We start from the raw sequence: 18,238 nt of genomic DNA, 5'->3' as shown, positions 1-18,238 counted from the left end.
GGAAGAGCCTCCTAAAGAAAACGCCTCTCCCTTGCAGATGGTTTTGTTTTTATGCAGTGGAACGGCTCGGTTTTAACTCCCTTATCAAGAGCTGCATGCACTGCCCAGACTAAATTGGGAGCATCTCCACACTGTTTGACAAATAGATTTTTTGTAAACTGATTTAGCCTTTTCATTGTTTGCATTTCATTATATAGCAGACTTCATGTCACAAAATCGGTATTCATTCAAAATAGAGAATTTAGAGATAGGACTGTAGCCAGATAAAAAAATATTGCACAGCTCAGGTCTATTAACCATAGAATAATAGCAAGTCAGTGATCCAAGGGGTAGTTCTTCTGCAGGGAAGGGCTAACATAACTGAGGTCAGGAGTCAGACCTCAGGACTTCAAATGTGGCTGTCACCAGATTCACAAGAAAATCTACTGGGAAAACAGGGAGAATGAAGGGACCTTGCAGAGTAAGGAGAGAGAAAGGCAGCCCAACTCTTTCATATTAAAGCTGAGGCTTCTCGGTGGATGAAGAATAAAAGTATGATTTGCTTAAGTGCTTCACTTTATTCAAAAACTTCAAGCTTCATCTTCCAAAGCATGATTCAAGGATCTAACTCAATCAGGTTTAGAGAATTTATTTAGAAAAATAACATTAAAAGAGAGCTGATTCTTGTTTTTCTGCCAAATTCATTATTGAATAAAAGACTGTTAGCATTCTGAAAATATGTGTACTAAATGCAAATAGTGTTAAAGAATGCAGATATGGCCTTTAATAACACTGGAGAAGTTTATGCTAATGCCTTGGGAGCAGATAATCTGAAGTTGGAGTAAACGGGTCAGTAGGAAGACTGAGTTGCAACTTTTCTTTTTGATATTTGATGTTTTAAAGCCTTTCCAAATTTTTAAGCCTGTTGTCTCCTTGACAATAATAGAGAAATTCTTATCTGTCTCTTAACAGTCACATTGTAATGGTTGCATGCAGAAATTGCTTTAGATTTCCTTGCTGTAACAGCTCCCTGGCATTATCCTCCAGCTTATAAACTGCAGCTGCTTTGGACATAGTCCTGGAAGGGTTCAAGGCAGGTAACAGCAAGGGTGTTCCCCAGGAAATCAGTATTTCGTCGGGTAGTGTTGTTTGAACTCAGGCCCAGGTAAGTTCTAACCACATTATTCTGGGTCACCTGGTCAGTGAAGGTATTGCATTATGCCACTAGTGTTAGATCTGTTTCCTAGATGAACAAAAATGGATGTGCTTTCAGGAATAAGGGTAATCAGGAATCTGTTGTACAATGTAAAATGCATTGTAGGTAATCAGGAATCTGTTCTGCAGTACTAAAGTATTGAGTGGGGGGTGTGCGCTGCTCAAGTCAACATGCATTTGTTTGAGAAAACAATGCCAAATGTGGCTCTGTAGGCTTGGAGGGACAAAGTTAATAAAGCAGGCTCTAAGTAGAGTGAAAGATGGAAACATTCACTTCTGTATGCATGTGTTGGTTCACCTTACTTTCTTCCCACCTATTTTTTGTGTGTGAAAATAGGTAGGTAACCAAGAGCCAGTAATATAGTACACTTACACGTGGTTTGTGTAGGCATAGGCACACACACAGACACATATCTGCAGTAATTGAACCAAACTGTTTGTGATACAAGTGTCAGAAGTGCAGTAAGTCTAACGGCTGTATTTTCTGGATCAATTCGCACCTTGAGTCACTGCTTTAGCAGCGAAATATTGACTGGATCTGCTTAAAAGTCATACTGCTATTTTGTTGCTTTATTCAGCGTAATCAGGATCAAATAATTATTATTCTTACTTTTCCTTTTTTTCATTTGTGAAAGACAGAAATTTATGTTGTAGGTAAGTTAAACTCTATTTCTGGAAATTGCAACACCTGAAATGGGAGCAGAGCTGGTGGGAGGAAGAAACAGCCTAATATGAACACTGAAGTTTACATGCTTCTTAAAAAATAAGATATAAATTCAAATTTGCAAGTAAATGAATTAAGCTGAAAGAACATAGGCCATAAAGTGTTTACACATTAACTGTTATACGTGGAGCTCAATCTATTGATTTGAGATTGAATAATTGAACAGGGCTAACTGTCTGGTCAATAGAAGTGAAGCTGCTATAGGACAGAAACAGAGTTGATAATAGAAGGCTTCAGCTGCAGAAGGATGTAATTATGATTATATGCTGTCATTTGAACATACTAACACAGCCAGAAAAAAAGGTTTTCATTGTAATAATGTAATGTAGCACAGGTATTTTTGTTAAAAGTGTGATTCTTCTTTATTGTATTAATGACATTAATGTTCCCTTAAATGTTAGTGTACAAGTCTACTAGAGATAGCAGGACTGCTGCACTTGTGTTGGTGTGCACTGGTATCTTCTTGGTGGGTGTTCAAAACCTCCTACCCACCACTAAGAGGAAAGGAATATAGCAGTGGTCAGCAGCATCTCAGGGCAGCCTGATACAGCAAGCCTTGGGCTTTCAGGAGGCTGGAGCTGAAGGACCTGGGAAAAAAGCAATTGGTGGCGAGTTCCACTTTTCTTTCAAACTCCTGGAACCACACAGTTACAATCTGGAAGCTGTATATCCATGATAACCTTACTTTAAAGTCTCTTCATCTTAATGGTTGTGAGAAGTACGAGGAGTTCTCAATGTCCTCCTGTGCCCACAAGTGTGTGTCCAAGAAATCATGTAACCTGGAGTCTAATTATACCTCTAAACAAAGTTTACATTTTTGAGTGCTCAGTCAGTTGGCTGATACAGGCTTTTAAAAAGGCATGTATACTGAAACAAAAATCAGAATTCTGTTACTACAGGGACAGAGTTCAGTGGGCTTCCTGGAAGCCTTTACCTATTTTAGATCTGGGTGTCGAGAGATAAGGCTAGCTATTACTTTATGGGGAGGAAGGATTTGTTTACTCTTGAGCATCTGAACTCAGCCTTTGTTACCAGCGGTTTCAGAGCTGTTAATTTCCCATGGTGAAAGCTCTTTTCACCAGCACAATCAGGTGATCCTGAGCTGAGGAGGTTTCACTAGTCTCATTTGTCTTCAGTATTAATTCTGTGCCAAATTCTTGCTTCCTAGGTCAGTGAAATGTTAGAAGAGAGAGAATATCACCTTGATCTTGGAGAGACCAGTTATAGGCTGCTTTTTTATATTGAATTGTTCATTAATAGTTATGGATAACAGGACAAGCATGTAGAAAGTCCCTACCTGACAAACAGACTGGGGGTTTGTGATTTTCAGTAGTTAAAATAGATGCTTTCCTGAGGTTGGTGTTAATTGTGGCTAATCTGTGTTCAATTTAGTGTTCCTTGCACCTTTAAGAAGTGCAACCGCTTTAATCCATTGTTTTAAAAAGCATGCATTAGATGTCAAACAACATAAAGATGGCATGTAGAGATTACCCTGATGTAAGTGATCGTTCCAGTCATCTAGTGTATGGATAAAAGATTTCCAAGGCTTATGTTACTTGGCAGTTCAACATGATCTAGCTGTTTGTTAATCAGAGAACATGTGAAGAACAAAGGATGGAGAACAAAAATGTTGTAAAGAAGTGCTGTATAGCTAGAAGATGTACAGTGGGACAAGTAATGTGGGGGTAGGATTGGGTAGAGCAGTCATGGAGACAATGAGCCATAAGAGGACAAAATTTGTTTCACTTTGTTTCTTGTGACTTGAGTTTGTTGGTAAAGGGGATAACATTTTGTATTCAGGCAGAGAGCATGTTCTGTAAATCTCTTCAGTTACCCGTTCCCTGGGTGTCGCAATAGATTAAGTCGCTGTGTGATGATATGACACCGCCATCACTCGTCTTCCTGGGATATTGCTGGAGGCAACAACAAACCTGTGTCTTTGGCACATGTGAAGGAATTTAGTGCTTGAGGGGTTAAATTACACAGGCTCCCCTGTGGATCAGCTTATGCTTGGACAGTAATAATAGCAATAACATTAATAATAAAAATGCCAGAGCGAAGGGAGTAGAGGGGGAGCCGGGAGAGAAAAAGGCAGAAGAGTGATGGAAGATGGGCTGGGACCGTCGGGGGTGGGGGCAGGCCGGCTGGAGGATGCATTTTGTACAGCAGGTGTCCTGTCTCCACGTCAGATGTCGTAGGAGCCTCTGCGACATAGACATGCACAAATAGATGGCACAAAAGCTTTGAGGGTGGTTGGTGGTTCTGTGCGTGTCTGCGCTCTCGCTTCAAGCCATGATATCCTAGGGCAGTGTAACAAGCAATTCATGTCAGCTCACAGTAAAGATTATTGGTGTTTTCACTGGGGAAATATTTACGCTACATCTTCTTCTATTTTTAGTGCTTTGAGCTTGCAGTCAGGTAGAAGGGCTGGTGGGGGAGTGGGGAGAGACCCATTGAAGGACACTCATCCCTCAATTAGATGGAGTTAAACCCCTAATCTTTCATAGGAATAGCTGCTGATGCTAAGTTTTCTTCTTTCCCTTTTGGTTTAGTGGGATATTACATGTCACTGCAGCGTAGGTGATAGAATGGGATATCAACTGGAATGTTTTGATTCAAATAGAAAGCATAAATGCATTTTAAGGAAGGCACTTCTACAGAGGTGAGGCCTTCAAAAAAAAAAAAAAAACAAACAAAAACCCACCAAAAGGTAACGGAAGTGCAGAATAAAGTGTTAGGTTTTTAGGCTTGTATTTTGTTGTTGCCTTTTTTTTTTTTTTTTTAATTCCTAGATAGAAAAGCCATCACAGTAAAAGATAGCAATTTATTGCATTGCTAGGAAAAAACAAACCAAACCAAACAACAACAACAACAACAAAAAAAAAAAACAAAACAAAAAAACCCAAAAAACCCACCAAACCCAAAGAACAAAAAACAAACAAGAAAAGCCACAACCAAAAACAGACATCTGAATTTCTGAATTTGTTCTCTTTCAGATTTGTTGTTTATCATAATAATTCTTCTAGTGAAAGGGACTAATTTACTTTTTCTATAGGAATATTTTAAGTGTGATTATCATAATATCACAGCTGCTGAAAAGGTCTAAAATAGGGCATTGACCTTGAACATGTGCCTGCGTTTAGTATGTGGTGCTTAATATTCAAGAAACAATACAACTGCAACTCATTTATTAATGTACAATCTCAAAATGTTAACTCTTGCTCTGTAAATACATGCCACAAGGATTGTAGAAAGCTTGCAGTATCCCATGAAGTTCATGTGGTATTTTATCAGTGTAAATATGTATAAGATTTTCAAGATTTCTGCTGGGAATACTCCATAACTAAAGTAAGTTTTCCCTTTGGTACTGCACTAGTTTATGATTTAATTTTTACTGACATTCCACCAGTCATATTATTAGCTTCACAAAATGAAAGTGAAATAATCCTGTATTAATTAAACAGAGCAACTGAATTCCCTCAGTCATCTTATCCTTGGCTGTCTGAGACAGTAATGCACTTCAGTTTCTCTGAAGAAACTTACACTAAAAAAAGAGCTTGGGGTAATAGTGAGATATCCATATTGAAGTGTGTGCCTGAATTATCTTTAGGGAGGAGACCTTTTTTGGTGGGTGACAGGCAATGTGCGTTCAGCTCCCTTGTTTTTTTTGTTTTTTTCTTCTTTATTTTTTTCCTCTCCTGTCTTTCGTTTTGTCAAAGGCTTTGGAAAAGGTGTTTCGTCAAGAGAATAATCTTCATTTATAGCAGTGTGAACAGATTCTATTCTGTACCAGTGAAAGTGGTCATTTAAATACCCTTACCCATGCCCTTGAAAATAAAACAAGGAGAAAATATGGAGTATTTCTTTGAGACCAGATAAATTGAATGTAGTTCAGTAACATGCTAAGGCAATTGCTGTTATTTCAGAGAGACATTTTTTTATATGCCGAGACTGGAAGTAGCAGCAAAAGCTAAAAGCCTTGCTCCATGTATTTGTGAACACACTGCGGAAAAGTTCTAAGGAGCATCAGAGATTGTGTTGTGTGAGCTTTTTCCCCTAAGATCAAAACAAAGAGTAATTAATGCTAAGTACAGACTGAAGTAGCAGATGGCTTTCAAGTAATAACTTGATAGCGTTTGTCCAACTATGTACAAACAGGTGAGCAGAATTTGGAACTTCTGAGGCATTAGTGTCTTTAATTCATTAGCAGCATATCCAGGGGTACATTGAGTGCTTTCCAATGAGACGCACAAAAGAGGAGTAGACAGTGGCAATACTGTTCTAATGTTAATCTCACTGTAGCATTGAGTGAGATTACATCCCAGTTGTGTTTCTTTAATGATTGTGAATAAAATCACATATTTGATGACACTTCAGTGTTTATTTCAAACTCTTAACAACACAGCTGGACTTTGAATAAGGCTTTATGGTATATTGCAAATCTTTATCTAAAAAGTATGCTCATTCCCAAATAAATCCTCTGCAGATACCAGACTTTCATATTCTTGCTGCTCCCCTTCTGGCTTGAGCTTGTTGCTCCTTTTGGTAAATATACATTTGGCACAATGCATTGTAGGTTTCTGTGAAGTGACACTGAACCTCGCTTCTGATGCCTTGAAATGTCTGTAGTATTTAGATGTGAATATGTTTAAAGATGCACTATTTGGCACACAGGAAAAATTAGATGTACAGAGAGACATGGAAATGTAGGTGCTGCTCAGCAATGCCCCTTGACTGGTACAGGCACTCCTGACAATTTTTTCCTTCCCCTCTCTTGATTCCATTACCACTGCTTTGTATAGACTCCTTGTGGTAAGATTTTGCACTGTACCGTGTTTGCATGCATGTTCTTATTGTGTATTCCCTGATAAAATTCAGTAAACTGGTACCTGGATTGCTTTGTCCACCTCCTCCCCCTACTGCTTTTATTTATTTCTAAGAAGAGCTTAAAATGAACCTACAGTTAGTCCCAGTTTATTTGCTGCTGTAATCTTTCTTATCATTTTTTTTCCTCCCACTTTCCCCAAACTGATCTGTAACTGTGAAACCCAAGTTCAAGAATGTAGTTGGAATTCCAGGCCCCAGTCTGGTGGAGGTGACACTTTCAGTCCCTGGGGGAAGAAGCCAACTGCTTTGTTTATCAACATGCAAAGTACAGCACAATATTTCTGGTTCTCCAAGAGGCAGCACTGGCAGGGCAGAGAGCTGCTTGCTTGGATGAAAGATGCCTGATAGAAAACTAGCGATGGCTCACAGGGGGAGAGGAAAAATGCATTACTTGGGGGTGTAGAGGAGGGTGAGGGACAACAATCTCCTAGTAGTGGAAACTATGGAAATGTGAAAATGAGGGCTTACAGGAAGACAGACCATGACAGAAAGAGGGACCATCATGTTTCAGCCCCTGAATATAAAATCTTTGGAGATAATGAACAAAAGTAGGAATGAAGCTAACCTGTGCTTTGGTAAGTTTCAAAATGGATCAGCTGTCAGATTTTCGGGAGGGGTGTATTCCAAGGAATGCAATACAGAAAAGTAACCATATCAAATCACACATGTACAGGGAGTAATTTATAGCTGATTTTTATATAAGAAAAAAGACATATACATGCAAAGATTTGAAAGCATTTTGAAATTAAAAAAATTGAAAAATAGACATTTTGGGTATAAATCTATAAACAGACATACTCATATGCTTAGAAATCTATACACAGAGATATTCAGTACAATGTATTTGTATTTGCATGTTTTGCCCATGTGCACATGTAAATCAGTTTGTTTGACTTGTATTTTTAGTTTATATAGTCATACAGATAACTATACATAAAGACATCATTTCAGTATTGATTTGATTCCAAAACCTACATTTATCAAATTGTTACTTAAAGAGGATGTTCTAACAGAGTAACATGATTTAATGCCTCTTGTTTTAAAATTTGGTAAAAACATTTTTTTTTTTTGGTCCCTGATGTTTCTACAGAGTACTTAAATTTTACATTTCAGAGCTTTTTAATTCACTGCTCACAAGCAAATTTACATCTTAATTACGGAGTTCACATTTAACAATATAGACAGCATAATGCTGCTGGTAATTAAGCTTTTACTACCTGCTTTTATACAGTAGTCTGAGCTGTAGTTTTGCTGTGTGAGTTCTGATTCCTAAAATTGCAAGTATTTATACCAGGTTTGTAGGAAGCAGGCCCAGCCTTCACATAATGTTAAATACAGAATAGTGGAATCTCCTTGCTGTAAACATACACAAACGTGTTTATTGAACCTATATATGTTGAAATTTGGTTCTGTTGCTGTGTGTGTATATATATATATATTTTTTTTTTTTTTTTTTTTTTTGTAAAATGCTGTGAAACAGATCTGGATAGGGCATTGTGTGAATAGTATTACTGCATTCTGAGGGTTTGCACTAATTTGTTTTGATCTAAAAGACTGCCATTTGCATCATGTTAAGGCTCCAGTCACAAAAGATTTTATAAGAGTTGAGCTGTATTCTAAGAAATTATTGTCTTTCCAGTGTCTTTTTTTTTGTTTTGTTTTTTTTTTCTGCCTGCATCTGTTTTCACTGGTAGGGACAGAAACACTTTGAACCGGGGAAATATGTATGGTGCCTTAGTTGTAATATTAAATAAAAGTGGTAGCTTGTGAGGAAAAAAAAAAATCATCCCTTATTAATTACTGATACTTTCAAAACAGGATATGTGCATGTGTTGCAGTGCAAACAGTGTCCATAATGTCCCTAAATTTGAGTATTTTCTTTGTGTTGGAACAAGTTTAATCAGGAATCTTTCATATGCTCAGAGAACAACTCTGAGCTGGCTGTAAGCAGTGTTTTGCTGGAACCGGGCTTGGTGATGTTTATACAGGCATGCCTACAGGGATATGTGTTTATTGCCGTTTTAGTTCAGCAAAACTTACTTTACAAAAAACCCAAGTCCCCAAGCACTGTAGAGGTCTAGGCACCCTCCCAGATTTACTAATGCAGAGCTACTCCCGTGCAGCCCTTATCTCATTAAAATGAGGCAGGCTGGGTTGGTCCACTCTAATCCCTGCACACTATCAGAGGAAATGGATGAGTTCTGGATCTTTTCTTTCTCATTCCTAAATATATGCATCTAAACATCCAAATGCTCGCACAGGGGCATATGCTATATGCATATATATAAATAAATACACCCCCCCGCCCATGTTGCATAGGAACACGCGTACCTTTATTCGTCCCCACTTGCACTCATTATGTTAAGGACTGGTTTTGAGCGCTCGATTTATTAGGAATGGTTTTTTTTCCTTTCTTTCTTTCTTTCTTTTATTTTTTAACTAAATAGGAAAGGAAACTTTTAATTTTTAAATAGGAAATTATATATCTCTATATTAGACAGCTGTATAATTTTAAAATGCTTTTTATGTATAATATCATATATACGTAGTCAAATTCCAGTTCGCTTCCCCCCCCCCACTTTCCCCCCAAAAGCAACTCGCACGACAATGAAAAGTTGAGTTACCCAGAGGCTTCGGCAGGCTGCGCTTGGCGTTATAATTATTTGTTTTTCCCCGGCGCCGAGCAGTTCCAAAGGTTAGGGAAGCGGCGTTCAGGAGAGCGCGCTGGGAGCCGAGCCCGGCTGCCGCCGCAGCGAAACGCCACGACCGGCGGCGGCGGCGGCGCAAACTTCATCCTCTACCTTAGCGCGCAATCCTAAACCGGGAGCCTGCCAAGGTACCTGCCGAAGTTGGGGCCGGGCGGGAAGGGAAGGGAAGGCGGGAAGAGGAGCGGGCAGTCCCCGCCGGCCGGTCTGTCTGTCTGTCTGTCCACGGTCGGTCCGGCGGCGCGGGCACGTCCGCGGGCTCTGCCCCGGCCGCCGCCGCCGCCTCAGGCCGCTCCCCCGTCCCCACCCTCTACCTGCCGCGCGCCGGGCCGCCGCGGCGCCCCTGGCGCCTGATTGGCCGCGGCCCCACCAATCGGCCGTCCCCCCGGGCCGGGGCATGCATATGTGCAGCCCTGCTGCATATTCATGAGCTCCGCGCGGGGCTTTAAGTCCTTGATTAGGCGCGCGGGCGAGCTTTTGGTCCCCGCCCGCCGCCGCCGCCGCCGCCGCGCCCGGAGCGCGCCCGTGCCAAGTGCGCGGCGCTCGGCCACGGAAACTTTGCTTTCACCGCGGGGGCGCACGGAGGATGGTCGCCGGGCGCACATGGATTCGGTAGAACTTTGCCTGCCGGAGCCGCTCTCCCTGCACTACGAGGAAGAGTAGGTACCGCTCCCCGCCCCCACCCCACCGCCGCACGCCGCCTGCCCCAAAACATGACAGGCGCCTAAGACGCCGCTGCAGGTAACGCTGCGCCCCGGCCGCGGGCGGGAGCCGGCCCGGGGCGCCGCGCGGCCGCTGCGCGCCGTGGGCGGGGTGGGGGGGCCGGGCGGGAGGCGCCCGGCGGGAGCGGTGCTGGTGGAGGGCGAGCGCTCGGCCCCGCGGCCGGCCCGGCGCTCGCCGTCTGACAGGTGCGCCGGCTCTCCGGCAGGGCCGGCGGTGAGGCGGCGGCGGGCGGGAGGGCGCCGGCCGGGAGCGGCCGCCGGTGCGGTGCGGTGCGAGCGCCCTGCCGGGGGGCGCCGCTCCGGACCCGCGGCGTCAGCGGCCGGCGAGGCGGCGCGGGGCACTTGGCCGGGTCCGCGCCGCTCGGCGTGTCCCTGCCCGCGCCCGCCGCTCCCTGCAAAAGGCAGCCGAACGCACTTTTTGAGGAGCCGCAGTTGTTGGCTGGCACTTCTCGGCTACCTGGCGGAGTGACTCCGGCGGAAAGCGTGGCGCCCGAACAGAACCGGGCGGTCTGAGGCTGAGGAGCGGCTTCTGAACTTGATTTCAGCCCGCAGCCGGGATTAAATATTAGTGTTTCGCGGGAGCTGTCACCGGTTCATTTTTCTTCGTGTGGAGCCACTTACGTCGCCGTGCCCCGGCGTTAGGCCGGGAGTGACAGGAGCGCCGAGGAGCAGCCCCGGCCGGCAGCCAGCATCGCCGCGGCCGCGGAGAGGCTGCACGGGAGGTGACAGTGTACTATAGGTAGATGCCCACTAGCTGTCCTTACTGCCTGCGCTCTGCATGGCTGGTGGTAATTAAGCCAGGCATGAGAAGTGAATTGCCATGATCGCATGTTGGGGAAATAAGAAGGGAAGTAACAAATAGCCTGGCTCGCAGGAATGGGGAGGGGACGTGGGGAAAACCCACTGTAGTGTTTTGAGGGTAAAGAAAAGAAAATAAACAGAGGTAGGGTGCCCTCCCATCTATGGCTTATAGGTCAGCGCACTGTATATAGCGTAAGATAGCTTTGTAATGTAAGAATGCAGTTTCCACAGCTTTTACTAACAGTGACACGTTTTTCATAAAATACATAAAAAGATGATAAGTTGTATATTTTATGGTAGACTTTTTTTTTTGTGTGTGAATGTTTCACACCCACCCCCCCCCCCCCCCTCAAAAGGAGCTTTCTTGAATTTACCTTCTTACAGCTAATTTGAATGATTAGTTTAGATAAGCCTCTTAGAGTAGATGCATTTAAATGAAATCGGGGGCACATGTCTTTTTGGCTCTGATGCAAGATTCAAACTAATTTTTTTCCTCCTCTGACTCAATTTAAAGTCATCTCAAAACACTCTTTATATATTGTCTGAGTGCAGAGCTGTAGGCATGTGGGCTTGAGTGGACGCAGAGAAAGAACTAACAATGAGAAACATACCTGCTTCTCTATCTCCATTAACAAACAACAGTTTTACATGTTATAAATATCTATAATAACTGTGGTTTGATACATACGGTAACATGCATATGCACATATAAGCATAAGGACATACAAACAGACGTAGGAGTTTCTGCAGTTCTTATGGATGAGGGTAGAGAGGATTCGACCTAAAAATTGTCCCAACATTTTGGGAGTGCACAGACATCTGTCTGACCATCACTAGGTATGCTTTGATTTTAAGGCAGAGCTTGTTAAAGAATGCAATAACTTAAAGCCAGCTGCAGTCTTAGCTTTTTGCTCTTTCAGCAGTAACAATAGCACTAATAATTACTAGTAGTTAATAAGCTAACAGATGCAATAAATGTATCTGCTCATTTTGACATATGTGTCAGTTTAATAATTTTAAATGAATCACTGCGTTCATAACGGGAAATCTCCTTCAACCTCTGATTAAAATGTAACGTTGACTAAAGGATTATAGAGCGGACTTAATTTTACCGACTGTTTTAACAGTTGTCACAGCTGTTGGAAGAAGGAAAGGCAATTGAAACACTCCAAAAAAGCAGGGGGGGTAGGGAGGGGAGAGAACAGCGGTAGTTTAGAAAATTTAAACATGGTCTCTTAATGCCAGACATAGAAAATTGAGGAGATTTGTAACTCCAGAAAGCTTCCGTGTGCTATGTGCATTTGTGTTTTGTGGCTCACTGTGTTTCCATTCATCTGAGCATGTAGCTGCTTTCCCAGTTTCTCCGTTTAGAAACGTGCAACAGTGTTTAAATGTGAAACAAATTCATCTGTTCCCCTGCGTAGATTTTCATCTTGCAACAGAAGCGATAGAATACTCGGATGACGAGAAATAAAGGTTGTGTAGAATGGCAGTAACATTTAGAAAGTGGACGTAGGTGTCACATCATGTGAGTACTTCAGTACAGTGATGGTTGGTGTACATATTTTATATTTTTCTAGCCACTCTCATGTTGTGATGTGGGAACGGTCTGTGGAGTCACCCTGTGAGTCTGGCCAGGTTGTGTTTGTGTATGGATGAATATGAGTGTGTGTGTGTGTTACTCCCATGTACATGTATTTGTGTGCTTGCGTGTGCGCAAGGTGATTATGTGCTAAACATAAAAGAGTTGATGTCAGTTTCACTCTTTAAAACATTTTGGCATAACCTCAAATTGCTGAAGAATTTCTTTAGAAGTGTCTTTCATTTGTAAAGGCAGGAAAGGGGCAGACTGAAGAATGCTTCTTTGTGAAGTGGGAAGCAGCCCTTGATTTTGCTCCACGGTTTCTCCAGGCTCTGAAGGTCTTTAACCTCGCCCGTTTGTCTTATTAGATAGCTTGTTACAGCTGTTCCTGAGAAACAGAGCCCCAGGCTGGTGTTCCCACGGGTGTCCAGTGTGTGGGGTGGCACACAGCCCTGGGTGGGCGCACAGCCCCTGCCTGGGCTCTCCCCTGGAGCAGCAGGCAGGCCTTGGTCCCTTCTTCCTTCCCTGTTTCCGGCCAGAGGGCTTCGCTCTTTTGGTTCTGCTACGCTGCTGGCAAGTTGTTGAATCCTGCAGAAAGTATAAAGGGTTTGTGCTGAAATGTCTGTCTGGCAGATTTTCCTTTACTGGGGCTTACCCCTCTTCCAGTGATGGGTGCTCATTTTAATGTGTTTATGGTTGTGCTCTTTTATTTACTGAGCCTGGTGCGTTGCAGCGGTAATTAACCCATGTTATTAGCAAAGCCCTTGTGGATATCCATTAATTCTCTCGAACGGCTGATCATTTTTTTTTTCCTGTACCTTTCCCCCCTGTTTTTTCCTGAGAGTTGGTCTCCTTTTTCTTACTGACGTTAAGCTTTAACATTTCCTACAAATTTTATTTTAAACTGAGGCAGGTAGAAAGGCATTATCCCCATAGTTCCATAATAAAGAATAACTGTTGTCTTAAACTGTTCTCAAAGATGCTAACGGGAAACAAAACAACTGTGAGAATCTGTAGGGAACAGTTTATTTATTATTTTTTTCAAAACACATGCTTAACGATAAGAAAAGAGGTAAGAATTTTCTTAGCTTTTTTTTGTGTGTGTAGCTGCATTAGCTGTTGTGAATATTTTAGCGTTCGTATTTTAATCAGATTTCAACTTAGTTAATAGCACTTTGGGCATTTAAAAATATTGAGCCAGCAGAAAAATACTTGTGCTTGCACTGCTGAGAAAAGATAAGGGCCACCTCATTAGCCAACCCTACTTTTGCAATTAATTTCAAATACATGGTGCTATTCATCAAATAGAGAAGGTAACTTGTCTATGATAATATTTAACAATACTTGAAGTCCACTTTGCTTAGAGTAGCTAAAAAGTATGATATATTTATTCTCATAGATATGTTAGTCCACATGCTATGCTGCAATTTCTGTATGTTACAAAGTTACAAAGACAGAAAAATTACAGTGTGAAAATATAATATATTCATGAAGAACTGAAAAGATTATTCGTTTTACACAACAGTTTTTAAAGGACTGACCCTGGGCCTGCAGGGAGGTTGCTTGCACCTCTGTGGATGTATAAGTAGGAATGAAAAAAATGCTTATTTAACCTTTCAAGGAAGTATATGAAATAATTACTTTTTTTTGCTTAGAATATGTGAAATGTATAGGAGAAGTAGGAAAAAAAATGGAAGGAATTCTTGCTCCTATTGAAGCTTGAAGTAGCTTCTGTCTATAAGATAAGCTTTGCTATGAATTCTTTTTCACAGCAAATTCGTGGATGGAAGAAACAATAAAATGTTGATCTGTTACAAGTGCATATGAGCCTCATGCTACCGAGCTCTCTGGAGGAAATCTGTGATTATGCTGGGCCCGTTTGTTCAGTTTTTATCTCTTTTACATCCACTGGCCTTGTATTAAATTGTCATTGTCCTAAAGCACATGAGAGAGAAATGAATTGCATTTCTCGACATGCTCTGACAGTGAAATATTTAGCCTCTCTGTCTCCAATCATACTCATATGTACGTTTGATAGTGCAGGGATGACACCCACAGTCGCTGCAGCTTGACGCTCCACTTATTACATGTTCTTTTACATTTTGTGTATCGTCTTTTAGGCTTGACTTAGGGAGTCATACGTGCACACTTGTGTCTGTAGCAGCATGTACATATGGGGTTTTGTTTTGTGCGTTTGCATTTTGTGTGAAATCTCCTGCCTGTGCACAGCAAGTTTTGTGTTCAAGCATGTTTCTATCCATACCTCTGTGTGTGTTCCAGGTATATAGTGTATTCCTTATGCAGTTTTGGCAGTGTGCGTCTATTGTTGTGTGCTAGCCACAGACATGTACACAGTAAGTATAAATGTATGCAGAGCTATATAACTTCCCTCTGTGCAGTTGCTTGTCAATAAGCAGCTGCCTTTATGTGGGTTTTTTTCTTATCCATGAGAAGAGAGCTGGCCAGCAATGTAAAGTATGTACACCTCATTTTGTATCAGATTCTCCGTGTAATCTAGAAGGTTTTGTATCGTACTCAGAGTTTTGCTTTTAAAAGACGTTGTATTTTTTTATAAAATTTTTCTCTTCCAAGTAAATGGGAAGTCTAATATTTATTCACATCTGTAAGTTTTGGCTGTCAAACAGATTTATTTTTTCAGCTAAATATGTCCTTGGACGCACAGTTACATTTACATCTAAAGAATATAATTATTTTTAGGGGGGGGATGCCTCCTGTGTATGGTTGTTAATATACATCGTGATGTTCTGAGACAAAAATATAAAATACATATGCAGTTTTAATGGTCCTTAGTCCTCTCCAGAAGTCCTATAATTGTTGGGTTTTTGTTTCTTCTTTTGTCACATTTCTGTTGTCCAGAAGTAAAAATATTATGAAACATTAAAGAAGAATATTAAACTGAATTGCATGCTGCTATTTCAGATAGTATTGCTTAATTGTTCTTTAAAGGACTTGGTATTGCTTTTTCAGTAGCACTTTGGAGAGTAACTTCTATAGGATAGTGCCTTTTGACTTCTGTGTCTTAGGAAAAAAATATGTATTTTCTGTGTTACAAAAGCTTTAAATCTCTTGGGTTTGTTTACATAATGCTTGTAATGTTTTTCAATTAATCTGTATTTCCTTTAAACAAAGAAGGGCTTTTCTCTTTGCTGTTCCTTAATATAGCAGGTTTACATCAAAGGAAATCTTATCTAATTTCCAATTATTTTCCTCTTTTAAGTAGTGTAGCTTTTTAATCAGAGCATCATTACCCATTTATTTAAAAATGGAATTTTTTTTTTATTTCAGCTTCTTATAGTCGCTAGAAAATTGTCTATTAGCAGCCTAATGAAAGTTAGAGCAGTAAAAGTACTTTTACAGACTGTAAGACAAGCATATACTGTTTTTCTATACCACTGAATATCTTATTCTTACTGTGGGTCACCATCCTGAATTTTTATGTCATCTAGATGAAATTTTCTTATTTAGAGAAAAATTAAATGAAAACCAAAAAAAAAAAAGAACTGCGCAAAGCATAATATTTTGTGACACTAATAGAGAACCTTAAGTATGAAATTGGAGGAGGATCGCCACACACTGTCTAAGTGAGTATAGTGGGGTGTGTGAAATAGAAGACCCTTGTCCTCAGTCTAATCAAGCCATTTATAATACCCTTGTACAAAATTGCAAACATTTATTTATATGGTAACCTGCTGAAATACGATTAGTTACCCTTATGCACCTAAGAATAGTCTAAATATATCCTTTTATCATACAATGAAAATTATATTCTCTTTTCCTGAGTAAAAATTCTTTGCAGCTTTGAGGTGCTGTCTTTATATGGGAGGCCAGATTCTCTTAAAAGGTTGTATTTTGAAACCAAACTTTAAGGTAAAGTGATCAGAAGTTTTTTCAAGTTACTGCTCTGTAGCATAGCATAGATGTCTCTTACCACTCTGTGTTTTCATATTGTTATAAGTGAAAAAAAAAAAACACAGAAAAAAAAGCCCTGCACATCTCCTTTTCATCATTTTGATTGGAACTACATACCATATGTAATGTGTTTTGGCAGCACTTACCTAGCCAAAGAAAACAAATTAATATTAGCCATGCTGAGGGGTGTCAGAAGTATCACAGATGTGTCGATTTAGCTTTGCTCCATCACACACTCTCTCCTTAAACAACTGGTCAAGCTGTCGCAAAATGTAGTGTTGGCTACAGTGAGATTCTAATAGGTGTGATCAGAGATTGATGGCTTTGGCAAGTTAGAATGAGAAGATGATGTGGAGTCGCTGTTGCTTTTTTTGAATGGCCTCAGACAACAACCCCAACTCTAAAGAAACAAAAATTTAAAAACCCTAAAAATCTAATTTAAAAAAATCTAAGCCAGCCGCGTGTGCGCACACAGCCTCCGGTCGCCCAAGTCAGCTAGATATGAAACAATTTAAAGTTGTAGAGATGCTCGTGAGTGAAATGAAAAAGTCATATCTGAAATGTACTGCTAGCTTGTTCCTAAGCATTTTTCAAATTCCTTCCCACATAAAGGTGCCAGGATGGGTGGGGAGGAGGTGACTTGTTATATTCAGTCCATTCTTACCTGTGATATTGCTGCTCTTTCCCCCTTTCCCTCTGTTTCCAGGTTTGTTTCTAGAGCTGTTTTTGGAAGAAACACTTTTTGCAATCTCACACATGAATATTCTTAAGGAAATACAAAACAGAAAAATCTAGTAAGAAGAGTAATTAACTAAAAAAGGGGAAATCATACTCTTTTATATATATGCTTTGCGGAGTACTACTGGCAGTTTGTATAGTTCTCTATATATTGAAAATGTAGGAAAAAGAATCGAGCAATTTTCTATGTATACTTTATTTACTTTTAATTTTTTTTTCTGTCTTCAAATTTTTTGTAGGATTTGGTTCCTGTCCTTTTGAAGGACGAATGACAGTGTCCCTTTAAGTTGGTATTTTATTGCTTTAGGTGAACTGTGATATACTCAATTGGCAAGTATTAATGCTAAAATAGTTTTCAGAGGTATTAATTTCATCAAGTTTGTGAGGCTTTCTCCTGCACGATTATTTTTTTCACTTTTAAGGGGAGAAAAAAAAAAAAGGAAAAGTGTCAAGTTAAAAAAAAATAAAAATAAAACTCACCTGCCATTTAAAACAGACTTAGAGTGCTTTTCCAAAGCAAATGCTCATACATTGCTAGCAAAATTATGTTTGAGGAACGGTAAAACTCTTACATCAAAAAATGGGGTTTTTTTTCACCCCTTACCATGGTAGTTTAACACTCTGCGAATGCAAGTTTGTCTCTGCTGAATTATATTCACTTTCCTACCAGTGGAAGAATTCCCTGGCAGTGTTCTCATAGCAGCGGCCACCATGGTGGGGCAGGCGAGATGTTCCGGAGCGGCACAAAACGCCACGTCTGCAACCAGCCGTGCCCTTCGGCACTCGAGGGGTTCCCAGGCACTGGGATTCCCCGTAGCCCAGGGACATCCAGGGACACCCCTGGATGTCACTCCTGGCAGGAGCCGCTCGGCGCTGGCGATGCTGAGGTTGCGGTGGCTGACATCGGTGTGAGTGACACCTGCGCCATCAATCACCAGGCCCTGGTGTCACAGAT

The 18,238-nt window shown here is 41.0% G+C and overlaps 1 protein-coding gene across 2 annotated transcripts in view; it reads left to right on the top strand.

Annotated features, from left to right (window-relative positions):
* The window catches only part of ESRRG (estrogen related receptor gamma), a 359,449-nt gene that overhangs the window by 193,625 nt on the left and 147,586 nt on the right, over positions 1-18,238 (top strand). The window contains exon 1 of one of the 2 annotated variants that reach the window (XM_062490430.1): positions 10,114-10,169. The exons of the other annotated variant lie outside the window; for it this stretch is intronic. Within the exon in view, the coding sequence (XP_062346414.1) occupies positions 10,114-10,169 (56 nt within the window). Of the gene's footprint in view, positions 1-10,113; positions 10,170-18,238 lie in introns of those variants that run through there. 2 annotated transcript variants of the gene reach the window in all.

The sequence above is a fragment of the Cinclus cinclus genome, chromosome 3, assembly GCF_963662255.1.
Source record: "Cinclus cinclus chromosome 3, bCinCin1.1, whole genome shotgun sequence".
Taxonomy (NCBI): Eukaryota; Metazoa; Chordata; class Aves; order Passeriformes; family Cinclidae; genus Cinclus; species Cinclus cinclus.
The sequence above is the reverse complement of the archived record's forward strand: the minus strand, read 5'-3'. Positions and strand labels throughout refer to the sequence as shown.